Source organism: Ahaetulla prasina, chromosome 13 (genome assembly GCF_028640845.1).
Source record: "Ahaetulla prasina isolate Xishuangbanna chromosome 13, ASM2864084v1, whole genome shotgun sequence".
Classification (NCBI taxonomy): Eukaryota; Metazoa; Chordata; class Lepidosauria; order Squamata; family Colubridae; genus Ahaetulla; species Ahaetulla prasina.
The window spans coordinates 19,254,224-19,281,897 of NC_080551.1; the positions used below are offsets into that span (position 1 = coordinate 19,254,224).

Sequence of the window (27,674 nt, forward strand, 5' to 3'; positions counted from 1 at the left end):
GTACCATACCTATATTTGAATACCTGGGGTTAAAATGATCATTGCAACATGCGTAGATTTTGCATTACACAATAATAGTCCTTTGATCTTATAAATGGTCCAGAGACGGATGCACAACAATTTGGTGCAGCAGGATAATTTATTACATTGCAATTATTTTAAGTTAGGTGGTAATAAGAACAGTAAGAAACCACTTCTGCAGACAGTTTGAAAATAAAACGGAAGTAGAGAGGGTACAATTAAGGAAAACCCAGTAAGATTCACGCACCAAGCTTTGTTCCGTTAAGATCCACATACTTGGCAGAGAAGGACAGTAAACATTTGGGAAGGGGAATGAACAGGAGGCTCTGCAGTGTATAGATGGATAAATCTTTATATTGGGAAATGGGCAAGAAGCTTCTCAGCCTCCAAATATGCCTCAACTACAACTGCAAATTATAATGGAGAATTCTGGGAGTTGTAGTTGAACAAGACGTGGAAGGCCAGAAGCTTAAACGTCATTTGATAACAATGGTTAAAAACTGCATAGACTTGAAATTATAGCTTTCCTAAACTGTTATAGGATAAATCCTATAATATACCATTAACAGTCATATAGAAACAATTATTTCCAATGTATTCATTCTTCTAACCCCTAAATTCCTGTTTTTAATCCATAAGGCGTATATAGTAAACATGATCATAGTCTCCAACTTTGGCCAACAAAGTCTCCAACTTCGGCCATTTTAAGATTTGTGGACTTCAACACCCAGAATTTCCTATCCATCATGCTAGCTGGAGAATTCTTAAAGTCGCCAAGGTTGGAGACCCCGATTTAATACATTTCTTTAGTGCATTTTAAAGAATTCCTTTATGACAACACTGAAAAAATCAGGAGAAAAAAAAAACCCTACCAAAATTCAATCCCTTTGTTAGTTAATTGCATTCTACTTTCTTAAAGTGAGAAGACTGAAAAAGTGGATGTTCTACTGTCAAAACCACGTGCAGTTCACAAAGGATATTCTTGTATTTTCTCTCACGGCGCCTTGCAAACTACTTAGCAACACAGTCTTCTTCTATCCATTAACTTACACCTACATATTCATATCCATAATTGTATGTTTTTCAGAACAAGCTACATTACCAGGACTAAGAAATGGTAAGCAAAAGAAGTTAATGGCATCAGCTATGAAAAAAATAAATTATATACCTAGTGTTCCTCAACTTTTGCAACTTGAAGCTGTATGGACTTCAACTCCCAGAATTCCCCTGCTAGCAAAGTGTAATAAAAAACCCACAAAATGGTGGCATATAAATTAATCATAATTTTATATTGCCAAACAGTTGCTCACTCTCTCTCAGCCGAACCTACCTCACAAGGTTGTTCATGAGGAGAAAACAGGAGGAGGAAGGAGTATTAAATATGTTTGCCACCTTGAGTTATATATTTTTTTAAAAATCATGAGGTCCTTCCAAGTTCATCTTTTTCATATAAATAAAAGTTAAGTATATTTATACGTTTTCACATGGCCATAGATAGTGGGAAGATGAAGAAGGACAGCCCACCAAGTCAGAAGATCTGGAAGTTGACGCGAAAACTTTAGAAACTCTGTATTGCATACCTAGAATCACACGGCCCATCTCAAGCTGTGTTGGCAAAAAAGGTACTTCCTTGATCACACACACACACACAAACAAAAAAAACTTGTCATCCTACTATATATCCATACCATAAAAACATTGAAGACAAGGCTCCCCAACTTTGATGACTCTGACTGTTGAGGTACAGTCAATGGTGCCAAGTCAAGAACTTTTCCGCAGTGTCATGACCCAGCCATGATGCATTGATGGGGCAATCACGGATAAACTCATAAACTGAAGATAATCCCTTCCTGATCATGATCCGCAGGTTGTTTCTATAAGAAGCCACCTCAAGACCTTCAGCAAAATAAGCAGAAGGCAGTTCTCTGCACTAGGGAGAATTACTTGAGTAATTCAAGTAACTGATCCTACGAATAAATCCCGTGAGTTATACAAATACATTAATAGAAAATATGAGCCTTGCATAACATGTCTCAGTTCAGCTACCCGTACCTTACTGCCTGTCAATGTTAGGCAAACATCCTTGATGGGTTTACCCCTCCCACTGGAAGGTGAGCCACACTTGATGCCAAGATACATCTTCGCTCCATGGAGAACAGAAGTTGGGTTTGGTAAACCCAACCAACGCACAACCACACCCTTTGTTCATACAAGTCCAAAAAAGGAGACCGTGCGATTTTTCAGGATTCTTCCATCACCTTCTGACATTGATAAAGTAAACAGTCTGGTAGAGCAGAGCAAGGTGATCTGAACCACAAGGCCAATGTCCCACCATGGAGCCGGCAGTGGAGAAGACACGGGGTTGATGGAAGCAGTCGACAAGCGGCTATTCCTTCATTTCCTAAAAGAAGGCATTTGGAAAGTTCTTAATATCGGGGTTTCAAGCGCAAAGGCTCAGGACCACACATGAAATGGCAGTTCAGGAGATTTATCGCTCGGGCCTATATACAAGAATCTAATCCACTGAAAGTTCAGTGCCGCATTGGCGCTAGATAAGGGTCAACAGAATGCAAGAAGGGTTGGGCTTAAAACCATTTGTGTCCACATAACAACTCTAAACTGATGACGTGCTTAACTCCTCCCGCCCCAGCTCTGCTTGCTCTTCTCCTACACCAGGTCCTTTTATGGCACAAACACTGCAACGCATGTCCCAGATTGCCTATGGACAGGGGTTCTCTGCTCTAATGACCAGCTGAGTGGGCGTGGCCATGGTAGGCATGGCCAGGGGCGGTGACAGGCAGCACTCAGCCTCCTGCACCCCCATGGGAGCAAAAATGGGCTACGGGGGGGGATGCGCCGTCGCTCTCCCCTAGACCCCATTTTGGACCTAGTTGGCCTCCCTGCAACCCCCTGGAAGGCAAAAACGGGCCTAGGAAGCCTCCCTGAAACCTCCTGGGAAGCGAAAATGGGCCTAGGAAGCCTCCCTGCACTTACCTGGGAGCCAAAAGAGGGCGTGTGGGGACGCCTGGAAGGGGTGGGGCAGGAAGGGGCGGGGCCAGCCAGCAATTTAAATATCAATTTGCCTGAACCGGCTGAATCCCACCACTGCCTACGGGAATTTCCAATAACTTTCTGCTTCAAAGGTGTGGGTGGGTGGAAATTGTGTGATTTTTGTTTTGTTTTGTTTTTTGGATCCTAAGCTACAGTATTACGCTTTATGAATACTGCTAGCTAAGGCTGGATTAAAATACTCATTTCCCAAAACACACTTTTCTTTTCTCCAATGACTGAGGAAACAGCTGGCTCTGATTCCTGTTCAACTGTCACTCCCTGAGGTTTCAATTTGGATGTAGAAAGGGGAGAGAGACAGACACACAATTATTGAACATTTTCACAACACTGAGAATTTGAGGGAAGTGGAAAATAACTACTGACTTCTTGTCTGTATTTCCATGTTCTTGAAACTCTGAATTTCAAATTTTGAAGGCCCAAATATTTGAGAAAAACCCAAATGGTTTTCATCTCAGTCAAGAGCCAAACCATTCCAATTTTGGGGAAATGTGGTTTAATCTACTGGCACTAAATCAGAACTTCAGGATCATGCCTATATATTTTGGCTACTGCAGTAGCCGTGGTGGCGCAGTGGTTAGTACTGCAGGCTACTTCTACTGATCACCGACTGCCAGCAGTTTGGCAGATCGAATCTCACCAGGCTCAAGGTTGACTCAGCCTTCCATCCTTCCGAAGCGGGTAAAATGTGGACCCAGATTGTTGGGGGGGGGCAATAGGCTGATTCTGTAAACCGTTTGGGATGGCTGTAAAGCACTGTGAAGCGGTATTGTTGTGTCCTCCTCGCCTCCGTCCGAACGATGGCTTAATTAGCTGGCTGTTATCAGCTCTGGCAGCAAAAGAATCAGCATCTGCCAAGAGCCCTCGATAGCTGCCAAGACGCTGGTGAGTCACAACCTTCAGCTCTAGTCAATCCGTGGATTTGCCTGATACAAAGAGACACACCAGCTCTTGCTGCCTTTTATATCCTGTGGGGTGTGGCTCCATGACTCAGCACTTCCTAGGCCTGCCCCTCCCGTTTCTGTCCTTCCCTTCTCTCCTGCCTACGAAACTTGGGATTGAGCCAAACCTGATTGCTGTCAGCTGGGTCTGCAGGCGTGGCCTGGGTGGGGGAAAGAGTCAGGAGAAGGAGGCCTCGTTATCTCTTTCGCTTGGCCTGCTTCTGGCTCCTGGAGCTGATCCAGGGAGGCCGGTGCTTCCGAGGTAAATCCTGACGGCCCTTCCCCCTCACTGTCCAAATCACTTTCTGGCAGCAGGCCCGGCTCTGAGTCACTTTCTGGCAGCAGGCCCAGCTCCAAGGCACTTTCGGGCATGGGGCCAGGTTCGGGGGCGGGAGCCACAACAGGTATATAAATCTAAGTGCTATTGCTATTGCTATCATATATGTCATGAATCTGAAACAATTTTAAGTTACATACCTATGATGTCAACAATATGTAGTTTCAGTTTTTGCTGAAAGGTGTCCAGCATCAAGGACAGAGTTCCTTGAGAAGATGCCACCTTTAGATTTTGTCTGACTTCGTTTGAAATGGAGAGCCACAGGTTTCCGAATTCATCCGTGCTCATCTTCATTGGTCTGCAAACAGGGTTGTCGACAGAAATGAAGAAAAGAAAAAAGTGTACAAAAAAGAGGAAGGAAAAATCGGTCCATTAAATTTAATATTTAACACGGAGGCGTTGTGTGTTTATATGTTGCGTGTTTGTCAGATTGTGTATCACAATAAAACAATAAAAAAAGTTGTTGTTTTTAAAAAAAGAAAATTATTTTATATACCTAATAAAATCCAACAACTCTAAAGAGATAGAAAATCTGAGACGGACGTCCAATTCTAGCGGATAACTGATGCAACCAAAGATGTTTCCTGAAGAGCAGGGCTTCTCCATCTCTACGTACCTCTGGAAGCTTTCCATTTTTTCACTTTCTAACACAGCAAGTTGGCAGTCAAGGTTTTCTACCATCTTCAAGATAAAAAGGAAAGGTGGGGAGGGGGGAGGGGAGAAACCAACATGGGTTAAAGATGCTTTGTCAAAATCAAGCCAGTGGGATAGCAGAACGAGCCAAAAGGACGGTAAAACGGTTACCTTAAAATGTTCGGAGTGTTGGAATTCCAGACTTACATCTTTCAGAACGGAAGAGCTTTTATTGGCGAGACATAAAAATATCAGCAGGTGGTCCTCTTTCCAGACCTTAGAAAAGTATACAAGCAGGGATTCGTTGCCGCAAAGTTCTGAAATATCCAAATGAGGATGCTGGGCTGCTTCTTCTGGTAGACGAGGTGTGAGTGAAAGTTGCTTCTGAACTAGAGCGGGAGAACTTGGGGAAGGATGAAAAACATCCACGTGATCATGGGTGAATGAAGAAGAGGGCGAAAATGGGTGATCCAGGGACTTCTCATTCAACCCACCTTCCGGCAACGAATGGGAACGATCGAGCATCGTCTTGGATTCAGGGATTTCAGGAGAATGTAGGGAAGCCTTCCGGAACTTGAGGTGTCCGTTGCTTACAAACGGGTCCTTCTCTCCGGTTAACCCTTCCTGAAATAGGGAAGTGGTAGGGGCGCTTTCCATAGGCAGTGAACTCTCTTTGTTCATTTTCGATTTCTTTGTAAACTTCTGGGCTTCGGAGTCCGTTTTCCCCATCTTAACAAAGACAGGAAAGACGAGAGAAAGGAAAACAGGATTTAAACGAAAGCAGAAGTCTGAATGGACCATCTCAGCCAAAGCAATAAAGGTTGGGAAAGGGAGGGGAGGGAAGGGAATCCTAAAAAAAATGTACCATGCATAAAAGGTAAAGGTTCCCCTCACACATATGTGCTAGTCATTCCCGACTCTAGGGGGAGGTGCTCATTTCCGTTTCAAAGCCAAAGAGCCAGCGCTGTCCGAAGACATCTCCGTGGTCATGTGGCCGGCATGACTCAACACCACAGGTGCATGGAACGCTGTTACCTTCCCACCAAAGGTGGTCCCTATTTTTCTACTTGCATTTTTTATGTGCTTTCGAACTGCTAGGTTGGCAGAAGCTGGGACAAGTCACGGGAGCTCATCCCGTTACGCGGCACTAGGGATTCGAACCACTGAACTGCCGACCTTTCGATCGAGAAGCTCAGCCTCTTAGCCACTGAGCCACCGCGTCCCTTGTACCATGCATATTAAGCTTCAATTTAGAGCCAATTTGGTGTAGGGGTTAAGGCGCTGGGCTAGAAAGTGAGAGACTGTGAGTTCAAATCCCGCCTTAGCCATGAAAGCCAGCTGGGTTACTTTGAAGTAATCAACAGGAGTTCTACTTTCCCCTTGGGCATGAAACCGGCTGGGTGATTTTCAGCCAATCACCAGGAGACTTGAGAGTTCTAGTCCTGCCTTAGCCATGAAAGCCAGCTGAGTGACTTTGAGCCAGCCCTTCTCTCTGAGTCCAACTCACTTCCCAGGGTTGTTGTGGCAGGGAAGATAGAAGGAGGAAGGAGCATTAGGTATATTCACCACCTTGAGTTATTTATAAAAGTAATAGGGGCAGGGCAGGGCAGGGCAGGGCAGGGCAGGGCAGGGCAGGGCAGGGCAGGGCAGGGCAGGGCAGGGCAGGAAAGGAAGGAAAGAAGGAAGGAACGAAAGAAGGAAGGAAGGAAGGGAAGAGGGAGACAGAGGAAGGAAGGAAGGAAGGAAGGAAGGAAGGAAGGAAGGAAGGAAGGAAGAAAGGAAGGAAAGAAGGGAGGGAGGGAGATGCAATTTAGCCAGTTTACCAGATTAGTGTTGCTTTGTGATCCTAGCCTGACAGACAGGAAGGAAGGAAGGAAGGAAGGAAGGAAGGAAGGAAGGAAGGAAGGAAGGAAGGAAGGAAGGAAGGAAGGAAAACGCAATTTAGCCAGTTTACCAGATTAGTGTTGCTTTGTGATCCTAGCCTGACAGACAGAAAGGAAGGAAGGAAGGAAGGAAGGAAAACGCAATTTAGCCAGTTTACCAGATTAATGTTGCTTTGTGATCCTAGCCTGACAAACAGAAAGGAAGGAAGGAAGGAAGGAAGGAAGGAAGGAAGGAAGGAAGGAAGGAAGGAAGGAAGGAAGGAAGGAAGGAAGGAAAACGCAATTTAGCCAGTTTACCAGATTAGTGCTATTTTGTGATCCTAGGCTGACAGACAGGAAGGAAGGAGGAAGGAAGGAAGGAAGGAAAAAAGGAAGGAAGACGCAATTTAGCCAGTTTACCAGATTAGTGTTGCTTTGTGATCCTAGCCTGACAAACAGAAAGGAAGGAAGGAAGGAAGGAAGGAAGGAAGGAAGGAAGGAAGGAAGGAAGGAAGGAAGGAAGGAAGGAAGGAAAACGCAATTTAGCCAGTTTACCAGATTAGTGCTATTTTGTGATCCTAGCCCGACAAAGAGCGCTGAAGCCAGCTGCTGCTTTTCTTTCGCCCCTTCTGTGTGATCCGTCACTTCTTCCTTAGGCTGCGATGGGAAAGTGCTAGCCACCGTCTCTACTGATGGGACACCCTGAAGAGCAGCCTCCGTGGTTTTCTCTTCTTTCTCTTCTTGGTTTTTCTTCTGGGGGAGGTAACCTTCTTTGCTCCACAACTTCTTCACGCCGTCAAGCTTCAGACTGCTGTTCCTAGAGAGGGGGATAGTGGTGAGAATCAGAGAGTCCTAGGGCTGGAAAGGACATTGGAGGTCTTTCGCTCCAACAAGACGACCTCCAATATTTTTATACCGTGGTGACCAAAACTGGATGCAGCGTTCAAAGAATGTCCTGGGGACATACAAGCAGGGATTCGTTGCTTGTTGGACTAGAAGACCTCGGAGGTCCCTTCCAGCTCTGTTATTCTGTTCTCTTTTGCTCAATTCCCTTCCCAAGGCAGGAGATCTTATACCATTCCAGACAAAGGCTGCCCAATATTACCTTGAACACCGCCAGCGATGGAGCACTCACAAGTCCAAGAAGCAAGCTGTCCCACTGATTAACATAACATAATATAACAACAGAGTTGGAAGGGACCTTGGAGGCCTTCTAGTCCAACCCCCTGCCCAGGCAGGAAACCCTACACCATCTCAGTCAGATGGTTATCCAACATTTTCTTAAAAATTTCCAGTGTTGGAGCATTCACAACTTCTGCAGGCAAGTCGTTCCACTGATTAATAGTTCTAACTGTCAGGAAATTTCTCCTTAGTTCTAAGTTGCTTCTTTCCGTGATCAGTTTCCACCCATTGCTTCTTGTTCTACCCTCAGGTGCTTTGGAGAATAGTTTGACTCCCTCTTCTTTGTGGCAGCCCCTGAGATATTGGAAGACTGCTATCATGTCTCCCCTGGTCCTTCTTTTTATTAAACTAGACATGCCCAGTTCCTGCAACCGTTCTTCATATGTTTTATCCTCCAGTCCCCTAATCATCTTTGCTTCTCTTCTCTGCACTCTTTCTAGAGTCTCAACATTAATGCAATATTCCAAGTGTGGCCTTACCAAGGCATTATACAGTGGCACTAACACTTCACGTGATCTTGATTCTATCCCTCTGTTTAATCACTCTCACAGTTCCCACAAAGTTCCTATAGCTTCCATTCAGGGGTGAAATCTATTTACTTTCCCTACCGCTTCGGAAGTGCCCGTGCGCACCATCGTCACGCCGATTTTAGACCCTCTCATCATGTGCAAAGCCTTCTGGGCATGCACAGAGGGTCAAAAGCAGTTTACTTTCCTTGTTAAAACCAGGAAGTAACAATGTCCGGGTGAATAGGCGGAGCCTCATGCTGCTGCCGCTACCAGTTCGGCGAACCACGTGCCAAAGCCGCTACCAGTTTGAGCAAACCGATAGCATTTCACCCCTGCTTCCATTTCGTCAACCATTTCAATCCTATAAGCAAGAATTGAGTCCAGTGTAGATGTCCTTCTAGTTGTCTCTGTCGTGTCCTACTCCTCCGCTGACGGCCGGGTCAGGGAAATCCGAATCAGGCGTGCCTCTGCAGCTCTGCCAAAGTCCTAACAAAGTCCTCAGGGCAGGCAGGAGACCAGAAAGTGACTTCAGCAAGATATGTTTAGACTTTGCCTGACTCAGAGAATGCCAGAAAGCAGATCCTTTATATAGGCCATCGGGTGTGGCTCCATGACTCAGCACTTATCCAGGCCTGCCTCTCCCTTCCTTCTGACGCCACCGCCTATCAATTCCACTCCAGTCGGCAGCTGTTGGTAATTGACCTCCCTCAGGCTCACATGCTGTGGGGGAGGGGGAGGGGGTCTAGTTGCTCCTTTTGCCTGGGCATGGAGCCAGGGCTGGGGCCGGGAGGTGCTTCCTCCTCCTCAGCCTGTCTGGGCATGGAGTCAGGGCTGGGGCCGGGAGGCATACTAGGACATTCCTCAGTGTTCGGAAGCAGATAAGAAGGCCCTGGCTGCGGTGAGAGCGGGCAAGACACAACAGTCTCTTCCACCTTTTGTATGGCAAAGTTGTCAGCAAGGCACATCAAGAACCTGTCAGATCTCCCTCTCGCTTCAAAATTTTAGTATTACCGATAACACTGCCCTGACTTTGACAGAAGTTACCGTTTGATGGCCAAACACATGTGTGGCAAGTTATGAATGGCGGGCAGGCTGTGTTTCAGAAGTTCTTGCTGAAGAGACAAACATACTTACTCTTTCTGTCCTGTCTCAACACTATTATCCGAGCCCAGAGAAATTCCGGTTGGAGACTGTCTGCCGGCAATTCTTGATACAGGGAAGCTCTGAGAAAGGGATTCTCCGTAGGGTTCAAAATTCAAAGCTGCCAAGAGAAATAACAATCATCGATGTCCGTCAAGCCAGAACATAAAATCTACTGCAAAAACTTGGAAAAAGTATTCGGTTAAGCAATCAATCAATTAATCAATCAAAAACTTGGAATAGTGCATTCAGTTTTGGTCGCCACAATGTAAAAAAGATATGGAGACTCTAGAAAGAGTGCAGAGAAGAGCAACAAAGATGATTAGGGGACTGGAGGCTAAAACATATGAAGAACGGTTGCAGGAACTGGGTATGTCTAGTTTAATGAAAAGAAGGACTAGGAGAGACATGATAGCTCTCACAGAGAGGGACTTCTCAGGGTGCCGTCCGCCAAGCAATGTCGGCTGGTGGCCCCCAGGGGAAGGTCCTTCTCTGTGGGGGCTCCCACCCTCTGGAACGAACTTCCCCCGGGTTTACGCCAAATACCTGACCTTCGGACATTCCGTCGCGAACTGAAGACACATCTTTTTATTCGCGCGGGGCTGGCTTAAATTGATTTTAACAAATTTTTAAATTCTTAGAAATTAATTTTAAATGGGGTTTTTTAGCTTATTATATATTTTACTTCTCAGGCCAATTTTAAAATAAGTTTTTTAACTGCATTTTAAATTTGTATATTGTACCGTCTGTTTTATTCTTGCCTGTACACCGCCCTGAGTCCTTCGGGAGAAGGGCGGTATAGAAATCAAATAAATAAATAAATAAATAGCAGTATTCCAATATCTCAGGGGCTGCCACAAAGAACAGGGAGTCAAACTATTCTCCAAAGCACCTGAGGGCAGGACAAGAAACTAATCAAGGAGAGAAGCAACCTGGAACTAAGGAGAAATTTCCTGACAGTTAGAACAATTAATCAGTGGAACAACTTGCCTCCAGAAGCTGTGAATGCTCCAACACTGGAAGTTTTTAAGAAGATGTTAGATAGCCATTTGTCTGAAGTGGTGTAGGGTTTCCTGCCTAGGCAGGGGGTTGGGCTAGAAAACCTCCAAGGTCCCTTCCAACTCTGTTATTCTAATCTATTCTGTTCCGTTCCGTTCCGTTCCATTCTATTCTATTCTCAATTCAACTCAAATCTTTATTGTCAGTGCACAATGTGATTGGGGGAGCTCCCTCAGTGCAACCCCCCCAACACAATACAACTCACAGTGAAGACAGAAAATCCCTAACCCAATAAATCATATTAACAAAACCCCCAGTCCTATTGCACCAGTGCTATGCTATGCTATGCTATGCTATGCTATGCTATGCTATGCTATGCTATGCTATGCTATGCTATGCTATGCTATGCTATGCTATGCTATGCTATGCTATTCTATTCTATTCTACTCTACTCTACTCTACTCTACTCTACTCTATTCTATGTGCTATTGCTATTAATCATTCTCACTGTTAGGAAGCAATTAGGAATTAGTGAGGAAGCAATACATGATCTTCATTTCTTAGAAAGCAATCACCTTTTTCCTGAGACAGTTTCTCTTCCTGTCTTTGATGATGAGGTTTATATGGCAATGCACCCCGGTTGAGTCCTTCGGCCACAAAGCCGTCTAAGAAAGACAAGGAAGCGTCGACCTATATAGAATCAGACATGAGTTGAAGATTATTATTTGGTTAGATGTTCTGAAAGGAAACCTAATTCTGGATTATTGTTATATATATTTTTTTCTTCCTCCAGCAGACTGGCAGACGTGCCAGATCCCGCTGCTCATTCACAACATGCGGCTCTGGCAGCATCAAGGTACAATGAGGTCCTTGCAAGAAGCTAATTGGAATCAGATGTCCTCAACGAGAAGTGGACTAAGTGCATAAGCCTGGGCATTAGGTTTTATTATTATGGAAAACGATAATAATGTCCAGAACAGTCTGTAGTGTTCCAAGTAAAACGGCTCACCGAGATCTTTTACTTACTGAGCAAATTTAAAAAAAACAACCTTCCCTTGCGACCACAATTAAGAAGTCCTTACGACCACAATTAAGCCTAAAATTTATGTTGTTAGGTGTTCTGTCCCCCTCGCCTCGGTCCGAGCGATGACTTAATTAGCCGGCACTATCAGCTCTGGCAGCAAACTAGCAAGCGTCTGCTAAGTGTCTCTGTTATCTCCCTTGATGTCGATGAGTCAACAAACAGTACTTCAGCTCTAGTCAAGCAGTTGATTTGCCTGCTACGAAGAGGCATAGCAGCCATCGCTGGTTTTATATCCTGTGGGGTGTGGCTCCATGACTCAGCACTTCCTAGGCCTGCCCCACTCCTGCTTCTGTTGTTCCCGCCTCTCCTGCCTACGAAACCTAGGGTCCAGCCAGGCCTGATTGCCATCAGCTGGGTCTGGAGGCGTGGCCTGGGGGGGGGAGAGTCAGGGGACGGAGGCCTAGTTATCTCCTCCACCTGGCCTGCCTCTGGCTCCTGGAGCTGAGCCAGGGAAGCCAGTGCTCCCGAGGTAAGTCCTGATGGCCCTTCCCCCTCACTTTCCAAGTCACTTTCTGGCAGGGGGCCCGGCTCGGGGGGTGCAGATACAACATTAGGTGAGACATTTGCTTAGGGAATTTTGCCCCCTTTTTACAACTTTTCTTGCCTCGGTTGTTAAGTGAACCACTGCAGTTGGTACGCTAGTAACCCAGCTGTGAAGCTGATCTGTCAAAATCCATTGACTTTTTTTTGTTTTGTTTACATTTATATCCCGCCCTTCTCCGAAGACTCAGGGCGGCTTACAGTGTGTAAGGTAATAGTCTCATTCTATTTGTATATTTACAAAGTCAACTTATTGCCCCCCCAACAATCTGGGTCCTCATTTTACCTACCTTATAAAGGATGGAAGGCTGAGTCAACCTTGGACCTGGTGGGACTAGAACCTGCAGTAATTGCAGGCAGCTGTGTTTTGATAACAGGCTTCTTACAGCCTGAGCCACACCACGGCACGACTTTGCTTGTCAGAAGGTCCCCATAGGGGATCACGTGACCTTGGGGCATAGCAACGATCGTAAACATGAACCCGTTGCCAAGCTTCTAAATTTTGATCACATGGGGATGGCTGGAAAAATGGTAGCCATGAAAAACGGTCGTAAGACACGTTTTGTTTCACGGCTGTTGTAATTTTGAACGGTCACTAAATGAACTGCCAAGGACTACCTGTATTATTAGCCTTTCAACGTAGTCGGACGATACCACCAGGACTATTAGCTCTGTCTTTACTTGTAAGGTTACAATAACAGAGCTCTGCAAGTTTGAAAGGACATCTCCCCACCCCACACCACTTGTATTTAAGTCTAAGAAACTAGGTGGGGTCCCTTCTGAGATTTTGCCACAGCCCAATTCCTGTTGTTGACTCTTGTTTCCTTTTATCCGACCATGGCCTGGTCTGCGGCTCTTCCTCCTGCCCCCAAGGTCATTCTCACCAGTGGTGGGTTCAAATTTTTTTACTACGGGTTCTGTGGCTTGGTGGGCGTGGCATGGCTTGGTGGGCGTGGCTTGGTGGGCGTGGCAGGGGAAGGTTACTGCAAAATCCCCATTTCCTCCCGATCAGCTGGGACTCGGGAGCCAGAGAATCGATGCGGGAGGGGCCAGTCAGAGGTGGTATTTACCAGTGGTGGGTTGCCCCCGGTTCGGACCAGTTCGCAAGAACCGGTAGTAAAACCAGCAGGATGCTCCACCCACTGACCTGGACATCATCAGGAAGCTTCTGCGCATGCGCAAGCAAAGCGAGTGCACGCGCAGCCCCGTTGCAAACCGGTAGTAAAGATAAGTAGAACCCACCCCTGGTATTTACCAGTTCTCCAAAAGACTCAAAATTTCCACTACCGGTTCTCCAGACCTGCTGAATACCCATCTCTGGCTCTCACATACCATTACATCTATGGTAACAAGGACTCACCACCATGTTCTTACAGCTCGCATCAAGTGGAAACAATCTCTTCATCAATTCTTTATTTTCATAAAGGCATTTTAATTCAAACGCTTGCTGCCTCATGCTGGTATCCAAAGATGCACTGAATTCCAAGAGAAATTTCTCCACCGTCTTCGAACTGGTAGTACGGGAAGCTGTTTTAGAAATTGCAGCCATGATCCAAACCTTGGTTTCACAAGTGGCGTTGCTTTTAAGGATCCGATACAAGCTTGCTAAAACAACTTCAGGGTCCACGTTTTGCAGGAGGTAACTGTACTCCCCCAATACCTGTCAGGAGAAATTTAGATCATCAGGATTAGTCAATAGCGGAATGTCGTTTTTACAGCACAGCATTCTAATCATCCTTTAACAACCCCATAATCCCTTGTGGGGTGAACTGAACGGAGGGGAGTGTTTACTGGCCGGATACCCTTCCTGTCGCCAGGGCAGAGTTATATTCAGCAGATATATTCTCATTATGCCCAGAGAGAGGAATATCTACCTCTACCTAGGATCGAACTCACAGCCTCCCAATTGTGAGGTGAGAGCTCCACCTCTAGGCCACCCGAACCACTCATAGCACAGTGTTCTAAATTGTAAATTTAGAATTGTAAATTCTGATTTGGAACTTCTCTAGCTTAAGAAGCTGTTAAACTGTCAACGTTCATTTTCTATTATGCGAAATAGAAACATTCAGCAAAAATGTATTTCTTTAAAAAAATATATATATATCTACTCTTTTTTTCTTCTTACCCAACTCATCACTTGAATAAATTTCTGTGGATAAACTGCGTTTTTGTCCTGTAATAACGACAGGTAAGATTGGACAGCATGAAACCGCAGCTGAATGTCTTCCTTCTCATCTTCAAAGCCTAGGAAAAAACAGGGTTTGTTTTTTTTAAAAAATTGCTGGAAATTATTATTATTATTATTTTTAATAACAGAGTTGGATTCATTCTCGCCCACGAGTTGCTCACCTTCTGCAAGAAGTCGCAAGAAACTGTTCAGAATGTCAGGATGCATTTTATCTCCTCCTACGGAAAACACGGCATTCATAGTCTGGATGAACCATTCATTGTTTGGAGCATATGTGCCAGGGACATTAAGGAAAAGACACAATAGTTCCATCCAGGCAGCCTTAAGTGTTCTATTGCGGCATCAAATGTTCTACTGCAGAGCCAATTTCCAGTAAAGAAAAATCAATTTAATAAAGAATCAATTTCTTTATTAAAGTTACTTGTGCGCGAAGAAGGGAAGCATTTATTAAAAAGTTTTCAGGAAACCTGAAATGATAGCAAGGCGTTCGCACAAGTCCGAACCTATTACAGGTAAAGGTAAAGGTAAAGGTTGCCCTCGCACATATGTGCTAGACGTTGCCGACTCTAGGGGGCGTTGCTCATCTCCATTTCAAAGCCAAAGAGCCAACGCTGTCCGAAGACGTCTCCGTTGTCATGTAGCCAGCATGAGTCAATGCCAAAGGCGCATGAAATGCTGTTAACTTCCTACCAGAAGTGATCCCTATTTTTTCAACTTGCATTTTTACCTGCTTTCGAAACTGCTAGGTTGGCAGAAGCTGGGACAAGTAATGGGAGCTCACCCCATTACACGGCAGCACTAGGGATTCGAACCGCTGAGCTGCTGACCTTTTGATCGGCAAGCTCAACGTCCTAGCCCCTGAGCCACCATGTCCCTTCGACACCGTGTCCCTTCTATTACAGGTAGTCCTTGCTTAATGGCTGTCTTATTTACTTATTAATTTATTATTTAGATTTTTATACCGCCCTTCTCCCGAAGGACTCAGGGCAGTGTACAGCCAGAATAAAAACAGTACAATATACAAATTAAGACAAAAGTTAAAATAACATATTCTATAAATGGCCGAAAATTTAAAACCGTCAAATTTGACCCATAAAATTCATAAAAATACCCCAATTAAAATTATTAAAATTCAAAAAGTTTAAAAATTAAGCCAGTCCCGCTTGGATAAACAAGTGCGTTTTCAATTCACGGCGAAAGATCCGAAGGTCAGGTAATTGACGCAAACCAGGGGGAAGTTCGTTCCAGAGGGTAGGTGCTCCGACAGAGAAGGCCCTGCCCCTGGGGGCCGCCAGCCGAAATTGCTTGGCGGACGGCACCCTGAGAAGACCCTCTCTGTGTGAGCGTACGGGTCAGTGGGAGGCATAGGGTAACAGCAGGCGGTCCCGTAAGTACCCGGGCCCTAAGCCATGGAGCGCTTTAAAGGTGGTAACCAACACCTTGAAGCGCACCCGAAAGACCACAGGTAGCCAGTGCAGACTGCGCAGGAGCGGTGTTACACGGGAGCAACGTGTGGCTCCCTCGATCACCCGCGCAGCTGCATTCTGAACTAACTGAAGCCTCCGAGTGCACTTCAGGGGTAGCCCCATGTAGAGAGCAATGCAATAATCCAGACGAGAAGTGACAAGAGCGTCTTGCTTAGCCACCGCTCGATTACAACCAATCACTGCGATGTTCCTGGCGTCGTAGGACTAACATTCAGGTGCTCGCAACTGGGAGGTCTTTACAACCATTTCAGCATCCTGCAATCACAATTGTCACTTGTAAGCTCCGTGGCTGTCTTCTGGGAAGCAGAAATCAATGCAGAAACCAGTAGTAAAATCACAAGTCACAGGGTGTCTCATTTGGTGTCAGAGTTGCCAGTCCTGGTTTAGAATAGAAGAATAGAGTACAGAAGAGGAGCAAAGTGTAGAGGAGAGAAGAGGAGCAAAGCTGGCTGAGGAACTCTGAGAGTTGAAGTCCACAAGTCTTAAAAGAGCCGTGTGCATGCGCGTGTGTCGGAAACCCAAAGACCAGCTGGCTGTCTTATGCATGCCTGTTTTTTAGCTCTTTTTTTGGGGACTGTTTTCAAGCTGTTTTTCGGGCCATTTTCAGGACCGCTTTTCGGGCTGAAAAAACAGCCTGAAAACTGGCCCAAAAACAACAGAAAACCAGCCCGGAAACAGCCTATAAAGAGCCCCAAAAAATGGCCTGAAAATGGCCTGCAAATATCCTGGTTTTTGGTGCTCCAGCACTCGCGAAGACCAGCTGGCCAGAAGCCAGAAGAGCAGCTGGCGATGGCGCACGTGCCCACTGGATGCCACCTCTGGCACACATGCCATAGGATATAGGTTCTCCTGGGGCTGGACTGGAAGACCTCCAAGAGCCTGTCCTGTCCTATTCGATTCGATTCGATTCTCTGGGTTAATTTCAAGGGTCCCGCGAGACAGACCCTTTTAAAAAAACCTGAGTTTTAGATGCAATAAATCGGAACCACCATCAAAAGGCTGTATCAACAGGAAAACAATTAAAATGGGGAAAGATGCAGAAATACATCTGATCGAAACAGGCACGCCCAGCAAGTAAAAGGATATTTTTCAGCTAATTCTGCTATTTTTCCAGCAATGTTGATGATGGTATATTCCTCTTTGCTCTGATTTATGTAGTCGAGCATCTTCTGGACAATGACGGTGACGTTTTGTTCATTGGTTATTCGATACAGAAGTTCCAAGGTCTGAAGGAGAAAGCAGAGCGGGTAAAAAAGTGAAATGGATCAAAAAAATAATCAGCTGCATTCAGTTTAAGGACCAGTTAGTGCAGTGGTCAGCAACCTGCGGCTCTGGAGCTGCATGTGGCTCTTTCACCCCACTGCTGCAGCTCCCAGTCACTCAAAATATCCGTCACAACTGCCAATGTGTGACACCCGCCGGCACACAATTTATTGAGCTTTTCAACCCCCAGTAGGCCAACCATGGATAAATCCAAGAAAAGAAAAGTTTCAGAAGAAAACAGAACGTTTAATTCAACTACATCTGCTAGTTTTGTGGCCACTCAAGAAATAGTCAGGCACCGGAAGGGTTTTGTGGCTCCCGGAGTTTTCTTTTCTGTGGGAAACGGGTCCAAATGGCTCTTTGAATGTTTAAGGTTGCAGACCAGGGATGAAATGCTCTTGATTTGTACCGGATCATCCGATCCGGTAGCGATGGTGGCGGGTGGTTCGGAGAACCGGTAGCAAAAATCCCTGCCCCCACCCCCCGCGATTATCAGAGGGTTGTTTTTTTTTTACTTTTAAAAGCATTTTTTTTCGGCTGAAAAAATGCTTTTAAAAGTAAAAAAAAAAGCCTCTGATGATCGCGCGGCTCACCTGGGATCATCAGAGCCTTTTAAAAGCATTTTTTCAAAAAATGCTTTTAAAAGGCTCCTCTGGTGATCCCAGCTGAGTTGCCTGATAGTCAGAGGCTTTTAAAAGCATTTTTTTACAACCTCTTTGGCTCTTTTTTTACAACCTCTTTTACTTTTGCTTTTAAAAGTAAAAAAAAAAAGTTGGCCATGCCCACCCAGTGACATTACCACCCCCACCAAGCCACACCCACAGAACCAGTAGTAACAAATTTTACATTTCACCATTCTTGCAGACCCGAGTTAGTGGAATAATCAAAGAAATGAAATTATTTATTGATTACATTGCTAACAGTGCATGACTCCCTAACAATAACCTTAACTTGGTTTTTATTACCTCTCTTTTAATAATGGGATCAGGATGTTCCAGACACTCAATTATTGTCATTTGGTGTTGCAGAGCAAGGTTGGGATCTTGCTGGATTACATACGTTAAAGCCTTCAATCCTAAAGTGGGGGAAAAAACTGGAAAGTTGGAAAAATGAAACCGTAGGCATTTGGCATTTGTTCCGCTGGGTTGAAGTCGGGGAGGGAATGAGAGAACTTACCCAAATATTTCAAATTAATTTTAGGGGATAAGACAAATTTCCCAATACATTTGGCGGCCTTCTCAAGCAGGTCAGGTTTGGGGTGGATTGCGTAAATGGTGTGGACGCATTCAAACAGAATTGCTGCAGAAAAGGAAAAAGAGAACATGCGAGACTCGAGGCATACAAAATAAAACAATACCAACAACCACAACAACAAAACAACCCTGCATGTACAAAAATAAAATGAATATATCATTGACACCGACGCTGACGGTTCTAAGTTTGTTTCTCTTTTTTTTTTTTGTCTTCTTCTTCGTTTTGTATTTTAACTTTGGAAATTAAAAAAAAAATATAAAAAGAATAAAATATGGATACATGAATATTCAAAAAAAGCCAAGCAGCTAACAGAGGCAGGAAAGTATCTGTGGTGCATCAGAACAAATACATCAATATTCCTATCGATAAAAGAATTATGTCTGCCACCAGCAGGAACGTCTAATATTACAAGTGACACATTTTGTTCTCCTTACATTAAAACAACCTTACTTCACCTACCGTAGGTAATGTTGTGATTGATTTCTGCTCGCCTTAAAGATTCATCTAAAACATCATACATTAATTCACTGGTCCTGACAAAGGAGAAGGAAAATATTCAGTATCATATTTTTTTTTTAAAAAAAGAAAGTTTATTGTTCCACAGCTCTTTATCCGACTTAATACTTAATTATTACTATTACTTAATTCAATAACCCTGAATAATTATTTAGCGTGCACCGTATTCATATCTGCAAACTGTATTGCGAATAACACCTTTCTCTACCCCTTTCCATATCGAAGTTGTGAGAATTTACCCTGGGTCATCTTTTCCGAGTAGCCGCAATATTCTTAAAAGCTGGATTTGCAACCAAGGGGCTGGAGTATTGTGATAGTTATAATCCACCGGGAGCTTTCCGCCAACCACCTGCTTCAGAATTGTTACAAAGCTGCTTGTCAAATCCTTATATTCCGAGGAATCTTCCTAGACAAAAAAAAAAATACAACACACACAATTAAGATTGAACTGACAAGTCAGGAATTAACAGTATGCCATTTGCCCCGCAGGTCATTAAAGTGTGAACACTAATGTTTTAACAATTTCTCACACCAGGGGGTAACTGACAGTTAAACACAAAACATGGAATAATCACACAGTGATCAGGAAGTACAAAATCTGCTTAAAATGATACATATCTCTAAGGGTATGTCCAGTTTAATGAAAAGAAGGACTAGGGGAGACAGGATAGCAGTCTTCCAATATCTCAGGGGCTGCCCCAAAGAAGGGGGGCCTTCTGGTGGCTCAACAGACTAATGCAGTCTGTTATTAACAGCAGCTGCTTGCAATTCCTGCAGGTTCAAGCCCCACCAGGCCCAAGGTTGACTCAGCCTTCCATCCTTTATAAGGTAGGTAAAATGAGGACCCAGATTGTTGGGGGCAATAAGTTGACTTTGTATATAATATACAAATGGATGAAGACTATTGCTTAACACTGTGTAAGCCGCCCTGAGTCTTCGGAGAAGGGCAGGATATAAATGCAAAGAAAGAAAGAAAGAAAGAAGAGGGAGTCAAACTATTCTCCAAAGCACCAGAGGGCAGGACAAGAAGCAATGAGTGGAAATTAATCAAAGAGAGAAGCAACTTAGAACTAAGGAGAAATTTCCTGACTGTGAGGACAATTAACCAGTGGAACAATTTGCCTCCAGAGGTTGTGAATGTTCCAACACTGGAAGTTTTTAAGAAGATGTCGGATAACCATTTGTCTGAAGTGATGTAGGATTTCTGCCTAAGCAGGGGGTTGGACTAGAAGACCTCCAAGGTCCCTTCCAACTCTGTTATTCTAAGAGGGTTTACATCAGTGGTGCAGTCTACACTGCCCTTAAAACGTCATCTAAAGATTCCACTTTTTAAAAGAACCAAATGTCATTTTTAAAAAGGATTGAAATTTCACAGAGCTGTCAAACCTTGCAAGGATTCAGTAACATTACATAAGATTTAATTAGATATTAAAGATAAGATTGCGAGAATATTTTAAGACTCCAATTGTTTCTCTCTTGCCCACCATGGCATAATTTTATTTTGGGACGTGTTCTATTACAGCAAGCTTTTTGTTCATTAAAGAGAACACTGGCCCTTATAATACTAGTTGACACAGAGATATAATATCAATAAGCGGACAAAGCAATTACTGAGACCGTAGAATTATGAGAAAGAACCATAAAAAACATTGAATTAACAGTGCGAAAAAGGATTGGAATCTCCGAGCTAAATGCCCAAATCCCTACGATCTGTTATTAAAAATAATGAAAGAAAAAAAGAAAAGCTACTAAAATTTACATTACAGATAAATATTATTTTCCAACTTTCCTGCGTTGTTCTTTGACTCACATACAATATTTATAAGCATGTAAAATGTGTTTTGATTTCAATCTTCAGTCAGTTCTCTTCCCCTTTAAAAACCATACTCTAAATATTTATATTTCCCTCGTTGAATCATTTCTAGTGTGGATGAAAGCCGATCTTGTTTACATTCTGTCAGGGAATATGTGCTGTCAACATTAACACCCTAAGATGCTTAAGAATCCCACCTTCACCATCTGTAGATAGATGTGCAAAGAAGCTGCCATGACACCCACATCTCTATCACAAAGCGCCCTCCGGAATTTGTCGTGAATGTGCTGGACTTGATTAGGAGCAATTAAGTAGAACTTGTACAGTGCCTGGACGGCTTTTCTCCGAATAATTTCTCTAAAAAAAAAAGAATCGGATTGAGTTGAAATGAGCTCTTACATCCAGGCTGACCCTGAGCTGTGTGTTTAGAGAAGCTATCTAAGGTCTCATCAGCTTCACATGTATAGTCAGCTGCCACCCTATGCTTGATTGTCCCTCACTGCGGTGACAAGACTTCCATGAACTGGGGGGGGGGGGGGAGGAGAGAAGGATAGGAAAATGAAGAGGGGATTGTGGGGAAACTAAAGTAAATGTTGTATCTCCTTAAGATGCTGCCTCAAGGTCACTCAACTGGGGAGAAAGAGGGGGCTAAATTGTGCTTGAACTTACTGTTAGGAAAACATATTGCCTGAACTGGATTGGTTTCATTGGGGGCAGCAATGAGAGGCAGTTAAGGGAGGGAAGAGCAGAACTTAGGGATTTTGGTGCGCGATTCTGGCTTCCCACTACTGCAATACGCTTATTTATTTATTTATTTATTTATTGTTCAAATTTCTATACCGCCCTTCTCCCAAAGGACTCAGAGCGGTTTACAGCCAGAATAAAACAATCAATCAGTTGATTTCTAATCAACTAGACCAGGGGTGAAATCTACTTAGCTTCCTTATCGGTTCGGAAGAGCAGGCGCCCCGCCTGCGCATGCGCAAAAGGTAAAACACACCGGGCAGGTGGGTGGAGCTTTGCTCTGCCATTGCTACCGGATTGCCGAACCACCGGCCACGATCGCTACCGGATCATGCGATCCGGTCCGAACCGGAAGCATTTCACCCCTGAACTAAACCAGAGGTCTTCAAACTTGGCAGCTTTAAGACTTGTGGATTTCAACTCCCAGAATTCTCCAGCCAGCTATGCTATGCTATGCAGCTATGCTATGCTGGCTGGAGAATTCTGGGAGTTGAAGTCCACAAGTCTTAAAGCTGCCAAGTTCAAAGACCTCTGAACTAGACCTTTCTCACCGTTGGGAGAAATGGAACCAAGGTTGAAACGTACTTTGAATGCTGAAGTTTGTCTTCTATGAGTGGAAGGACAGCAGGAATCATTTCTTGGGGGAAAAGCTGGCTGGCTGCTGTGAGGGCCATGCACACCTCCATGAGGTTTGTACTCTGTAAATCCTGCCACACAGAGTAAAAGAAATACATGAAATAGGTTAACTACAAGTAGTCCTTGACTTACCACCACCATCGAGACCAAAATTTCTATGGCTGAGACATGTGTTAAGTGAGGTTTGCCCCATTGTACGACCTTTCTTGCTGCCTGGGGGCCCCCAATATTTGGGGGGTCTTCTTTTCAGCTTTCTCCCCCAGGCAACTTGCTGAGCAACCCACCTGCCCATTATCTCCTGTCCTTTCCTTCTCCATTTTCCATTGAGCCACGGTGGCACAGTGGTTAGAGTGCAGTACTGCAGGCTACTTCTGCTGACTGCTGGCTGACTGCAATTTGGCAGTTAAACTCTCACCAGGCTCAAGGTTGACTCAGCCTTCCAACCTTCTGAGGTGGGTAAACTGAGGACCCAGATTGTTGGGGGGCAAAAGGCTGATTTACTAAACCGCGTAGAGAGGGCTGTAAAGCACTGTGAAGCGGCATATAAGTCTAAGTGCTATTGCTATTGCAGACTAACTCTGCCCACTGCCAACAGTTCGATCCTGACCGGTTCAAAGCTGACTCAGCCTTCCAACCTTCCAAGGTCAGTAAAATGAAGACCCAGATTGACCCAGACTCTGTAAACCGCTTAGGAGGGCTGTAAAGGAATGTGAAGCGGTATATAAGTCTAGAATAGAATAGAATAGAATAGAATAGAATAGAATAGAATAGAATAGAATAGAATAGAATAGAATAGAATAGAATAGAATAGAATTTTTATTGGCCAAGTGTGATTGGACACACAAGGAATTTGTCTTGGTGCATATGCTCTCAGTGTACATAAAAGAAAAGATACCTTCATAAAGGTACAACATTTACAACACAAATGATGGTCATACGGTACAGTTTAACACTTAATGATACATTAAGTATCATTAAGCGGACTGCTATTTCTATTTTCACAACTCCCTTCAACATCGTGTATCACTCAAGTCATCCACTAAACCTCTCTACACTTTCTCTGGCTGGATAAATGCCAACCACCAGACATTAAGCAGAAAGATAAACAAGACATTATCTTGTTATGATAAGGGTAGGGCCAGTTTATATGGGTGAAACAATCTAAACTAACTTGCAATGTTTAAAAGAAAGTAGTGCAGTGATCAAAGAAAGTTTACATTCAAACCACGCTTTGTTGCTTTCTTGTAAGTAAAAAAAAAAATTGGCCTTCCGTAGATCCCGCTACCAATGAAAGGGCAGACTTTAAAAGTATTAAGCACAATTTTTCTGTGCAGATGGGTCTGTCTGTTGCCAAGCTCTTGTTGCTATGATTCACACAAATCATTAACTCGTAGTTAGGCAGAAAGGAACCTCAGCAGATCTTAAAATATTCCTTCTTTCTCCTCCATAAAGGTAAAGGTTCCCCTCGCACATATGTGTTAGTCTTTCCTGACTCTAGGGGGCGATGCTCATCTCCGTTTCAAAGCCGAAGAGCCAGCGCTGTCCGAAGACGTCGCCGTGGTCCTGTGGCTGGCAAAGGCACACGGACGCTGTTACCTTCCCACCAAAGGTGGTCCCTATTTTTCGACTTGCATTTTTTTAGGTGCTTTCGAACTGCTAGGTTGGCAGAAGCTGAGCTCATCCCATTACACAGCACTAGGGATTCAAACCGCTGAACTGCTGACCTTTCGATCGACAAGCTCAGCATCTTACCCACTAAGCCACCAGGTTCTCCTCCATAGGCAAGCATTTAACAAGCATTCTGCTTTCCCTTAACCCTAGTTGACCACGTCAGCTCAAGAAATCATGGCTTAAATAAAGCATGCTCTGCGGAAACCATACCTTCACCACCGTGTTCACCAGCAGAACCAACAACTCATGATTTTCATGCAGAAATAAAGAAATTGCCAAATAACCTAAGAAAAAGGGGGAAAATGTTCTGCATTAGGACATCAAATACTGTATTTTTCGGACTACAAGACACATCGTTGTATAAGACACACCAAGATTTCGAAGAGGTAAACAAGAAAAAAAAAAAGGTTTTGCCCTCCCCAGCCCCCAGGAGCTCTCTGCAGGCCTCCCAAAGCCTCTGCACGCCCCGTTTTTGCAAAAAAAACAGGCCCATTTTTCACCAAAATGGGGGCGTTTTTGCCCTCCCCAACCCACAGGAGCACTCTGCAGGTCTCCCAAAGCCTCTGTGCACCCTTTTTTTGTGAAAAACAGGCTCGTTTTTCGCATAAAACGGGACGCATGGGGCAGGGCTCTGGGAGGCCAAAAATGGCTGTATTTGGTGTATAAGACGCACCAACATTTCCACCTCTTTCCACCTCCGAAAAGTATGGAACTTTTCACCTGTCTCTATTCTACAAGTTCAGATCAATTTATAGCAAGAATGACATAGGTCTCTTCACAAAGCTCACGAATACTGGCAAGCTTTGGTAGATAGCAGGCCAAATGCCTGTTTCACCAACGTAAAGAATATACAAGGTATTATGATTTATGGATTTGAAGATACATAATACATAATTCATGAAAATACCTACCAACTCTTTTCTCAAAAAGATTCCCTTGCTGTGCCAGCTTAATGGCATGGATGTATCCAAAAGAGGCTTCATAGCCCAGCATCTCACAATAGATCATCCTCACCATACATTCTTTCATCAATTTCTGAAGAGCAGAAAATGATATGCAATGTCTTTTCAGAACAATATGGTATTGCTGTTTTTAATTAGTTAATTTATGTCCCACCTCAATCAAATATTTATTACGGTCATAAATCAGCATAAGGAGAGTAGGTTATAAACAATAGTTTAAAAACTAAATGATATAAAAACGATAGTTATAAAAGGTTAAAAAGCATAGAAATACATACGTGTGTTTGTATAGCTAGATAGATATAGATGGAGAGAGATTAATTGATTGTAAATATACATATATAGTTTGTGTATGTGCGTGTATAAGAGTCTAAAAAGAATCTGAAGGGTAAAATGGAAATGGCATTAAATGGGAAAAAATGAGTATGAGCTAGTAATTGTAAAACTTACTGCAGCTTTACAAGTTATCAGCACTGGCTAGAGGAGAGAGAACAATAGATATTACATTTTATTTTGTCTTTAAGACCTACCAGATTTGTAGTTGGTGCAGAAACAGTGGCTTTTAAATTATTTAATTCCTGGTGGATAAGTTTTTCTTCTTCCTAGCAGTGTATAAAATTGAAAAATGGAAATAAGCTAAAACTATTTCTATAACAGCCCTTGTTGACTCTGATATTATTTTCACTTGGCAAATTTCGTTGCCTTAAAAAAGCAGGTAGGAAAGAAGACCGAACGACTATAACACACACATACACACACACACACACACATCCCTCTTTAATTCAGGGTGAGAGGAAGGGGAAATGGACCCTAACCCTAAGACTATCACTAAGTGTTGTATCTTTTTATTCTTGATTAATGCATTTTATTCTCCTTATCTACACCGAGAGCATACGCACCAAAGACAAATTCCTTGTGTGTCCAATCACACTTGGCCAATAAAGAATTCTATTCTATTCTATTTTTATTCTAAAGGTAAAGGTTCTCCTCGCACATATGTGCTAATCGTTCAGCGCTCTCCGAAGACATCACCGTGGTCATGTGGCTGGCATGACTAAACGCCAAAGGCGCACGGAACGCTGTTACCTTCCCACCGAAAGTGGTCCCTATTTTTTCTTCCAGCATTTTTAACGTGCTTTCGAACTGCTAGGTTGGCAGAAGCTGGGACAAGTCACGGGAGCTCACCTCCTTACATGGTGCTAGGGATTCGAACTGCCGACCTTTGTGATCGAAAGGCTCAGTGTCTTAGCCACTGAGCCATCGCGTCCCTGTATTTTTTTTTATTCTATTTCTCCTCCTCTTCCTCTCCTCCTCCCCTCCTTCTCCTCCTCCCCTCCTTCTCCTTCTCCTCCTCCCCTCCTTCTCCTCCTCCTCTTCTCCTTCTCCTCCTCCTCCTTCTCTTCCTCCTTCTCCTTCTCTTCCTCCTTCTCCTCCTCCTCTTCCTCCTCCTCCTCCTTCTCTTCCTCCTTCTCCTCCTTCTCCTCCTTCTCCTTCTCCTTCTCCTCCTCCTTCTCCTCCTCCTCTTCTCCTTCTCCTCCTCCTCCTTCTCTTCCTCCTCTTCTTCTCCTTCTCCTTCTCCTCCCCTCCTCCTTCTCCTCCTCCTCTTCTCCTTCTCCTCCTCCTCCCCTCCTCCTTCTCCTCCTCCTCTTCTCCTTCTCCTCCCCTCCTCCTTCTCCTCCTCCTTACTCTTCTTCTTCTTCTTCTTCTATTCTATTCTATTCTATAATTCTATTATAATGCCTTGCTCCCCTGGCAAGAGACGAAGCAGGGGAAGAACTCTGAACTCTGCACACGCCCAGGGAACTCTCGGGGACGCCACTGAGCCCCGGGGTGTGGGGGGGCGGCCGCCTCCTTGCCAAAGGAGAGAGGGGAAGGAGAGTAAAGAGGGGGTGGGGAGGAATCAGCCTGGGCGCGCGGACAGCGCTTCTCCCCACCCCCACTCCCCACCCCTCCCCACCCGCGGCGTGCACGCGCCTCGCTTCCCGACCGGGGGTGCGCGCGCATGACCCCCCTCTCTCTCTCTTTCCCCCCCCCGCGTCCTTCCTTCCTTCCGCCAAGCCGGTGCTCGCGGGCGCCCGGCGGCCTTACATGCTTGGAGGCGAGGGCGGTGATGCTGCGGATCAGGCCGCCCAGGCGGGAGGCGGAGGCGCTCCGTCCGGGCCGCGCCGGGCCTCCTCCTCCTCCTCCTCCGCCCAGCCCCGCCGCCGCCTCGTGCTTCTGCTGCTGCTGCTGTTGGCCGAGCCAGCCGGGCAAGGCGCTGAGCAGCGTCCGCTCCACCACGTCGCTCATGCCCGGATTGCAGCCGCCGCATCCCGGAAGGGCAGGCCCGACGCTGGCCTCGGCCCCCCGGCCGCCGCCCCGGCGCTCATTTCCGGGCTGGGCCTGGCCGCGTTCCGCCTCCCGAGGCGCTCTCTCCCCGCCGAGGCGCATGGGAGGGGTAGTAGTCCCTCCCGCGGCAGAGGGGACGGGGACGGGGGGCAGGCGGGCCTTCTCCGGGGGAAGCGCCTTACAAAAAGGCTCAGCCCGCTTGGGGGGCTCTTTAAGGACGGAAAGGTAGGAGAGGGGCAGGTGTGTGGGGAACTACAAGTCCCATCGTCCTTCTCCGGTTGCCTGCTAGGAGCCTTTTCTTTCCTTCCTTCCTTCCTTCCTTCCTTTCTCTCTGTCCCTTTTTCCTTCCTTTCTGTTTCCTTCCTTCCTCTTTTTCTTTTCCTTCCTCCCTTCTTCCTTTTTCTTTTTTTCCATTCCTTCTTTCATCCCTTTTCTTTCCTTCCTTCCTTCCTTCCTCTTTTTCCTTTTCTTTCCTTCCTTCCTTCCTTTCTCTTT

General features: G+C 44.9%; 2 protein-coding genes across 3 annotated transcripts in view; one reads left to right on the forward strand and one right to left on the reverse strand.

The window, feature by feature from the left end:
* Positions 1-120: 120 nt before the first annotated feature.
* On the reverse strand, positions 121-27,392 carry AP4E1 (adaptor related protein complex 4 subunit epsilon 1). 2 transcript variants are annotated; one of them, XM_058155954.1, is made up of 21 exons: positions 26,940-27,392; positions 25,382-25,453; positions 24,801-24,924; positions 24,100-24,173; positions 22,168-22,289; positions 21,036-21,195; positions 19,265-19,431; positions 18,969-19,042; positions 18,432-18,554; positions 18,221-18,330; positions 17,075-17,218; positions 14,667-14,775; positions 14,443-14,561; positions 13,678-13,977; positions 11,269-11,383; positions 9,689-9,815; positions 7,419-7,680; positions 5,173-5,730; positions 4,865-5,049; positions 4,509-4,666; positions 121-2,422 (listed from the first exon to the last, which is right to left on the reverse strand). In XM_058155954.1, the coding sequence occupies exons 1-21, from the start codon at positions 27,279-27,281 to the stop codon at positions 2,262-2,264; spliced, it is 3,606 nt and encodes a 1,201-aa protein (XP_058011937.1). In that variant the 5' UTR covers positions 27,282-27,392; the 3' UTR covers positions 121-2,261. The 2 variants fall into 2 exon arrangements, with proteins under 2 accessions (XP_058011937.1, XP_058011936.1); XM_058155953.1 differs by having other exon boundaries at positions 18,221-18,348.
* The window catches only part of SCG3 (secretogranin III), a 45,657-nt gene continuing 45,283 nt past the window's right edge, over positions 27,301-27,674 (forward strand). The window contains exon 1 of the mRNA XM_058155956.1: positions 27,301-27,404. The gene's annotated coding sequence lies outside the window, so the exon portion shown is untranslated. The remainder of the gene's footprint in view (positions 27,405-27,674) is intronic.

Bases quoted from the DNA above. Each gene is read 5' to 3' on its own strand.
- AP4E1 (XM_058155953.1), bottom strand. From the start codon at position 27,281: ATGCGCCTCGGCGGGGAGAGAGCGCCTCGGGAGGCGGAACGCGGCCAG. The intron at 25,454-26,939 runs GTAAGGCCGCCG...ATACACTGCTAG, and splicing joins CCGCCCTCGCCTCCAAGCAT to GAAGAAGAAAAACTTATCCA. The intron at 18,349-18,431 runs GTAAGTTCTCTC...CCAACTTTCCAG, and splicing joins AATTAATTTGAAATATTTGG to TTTTTTCCCCCACTTTAGGA.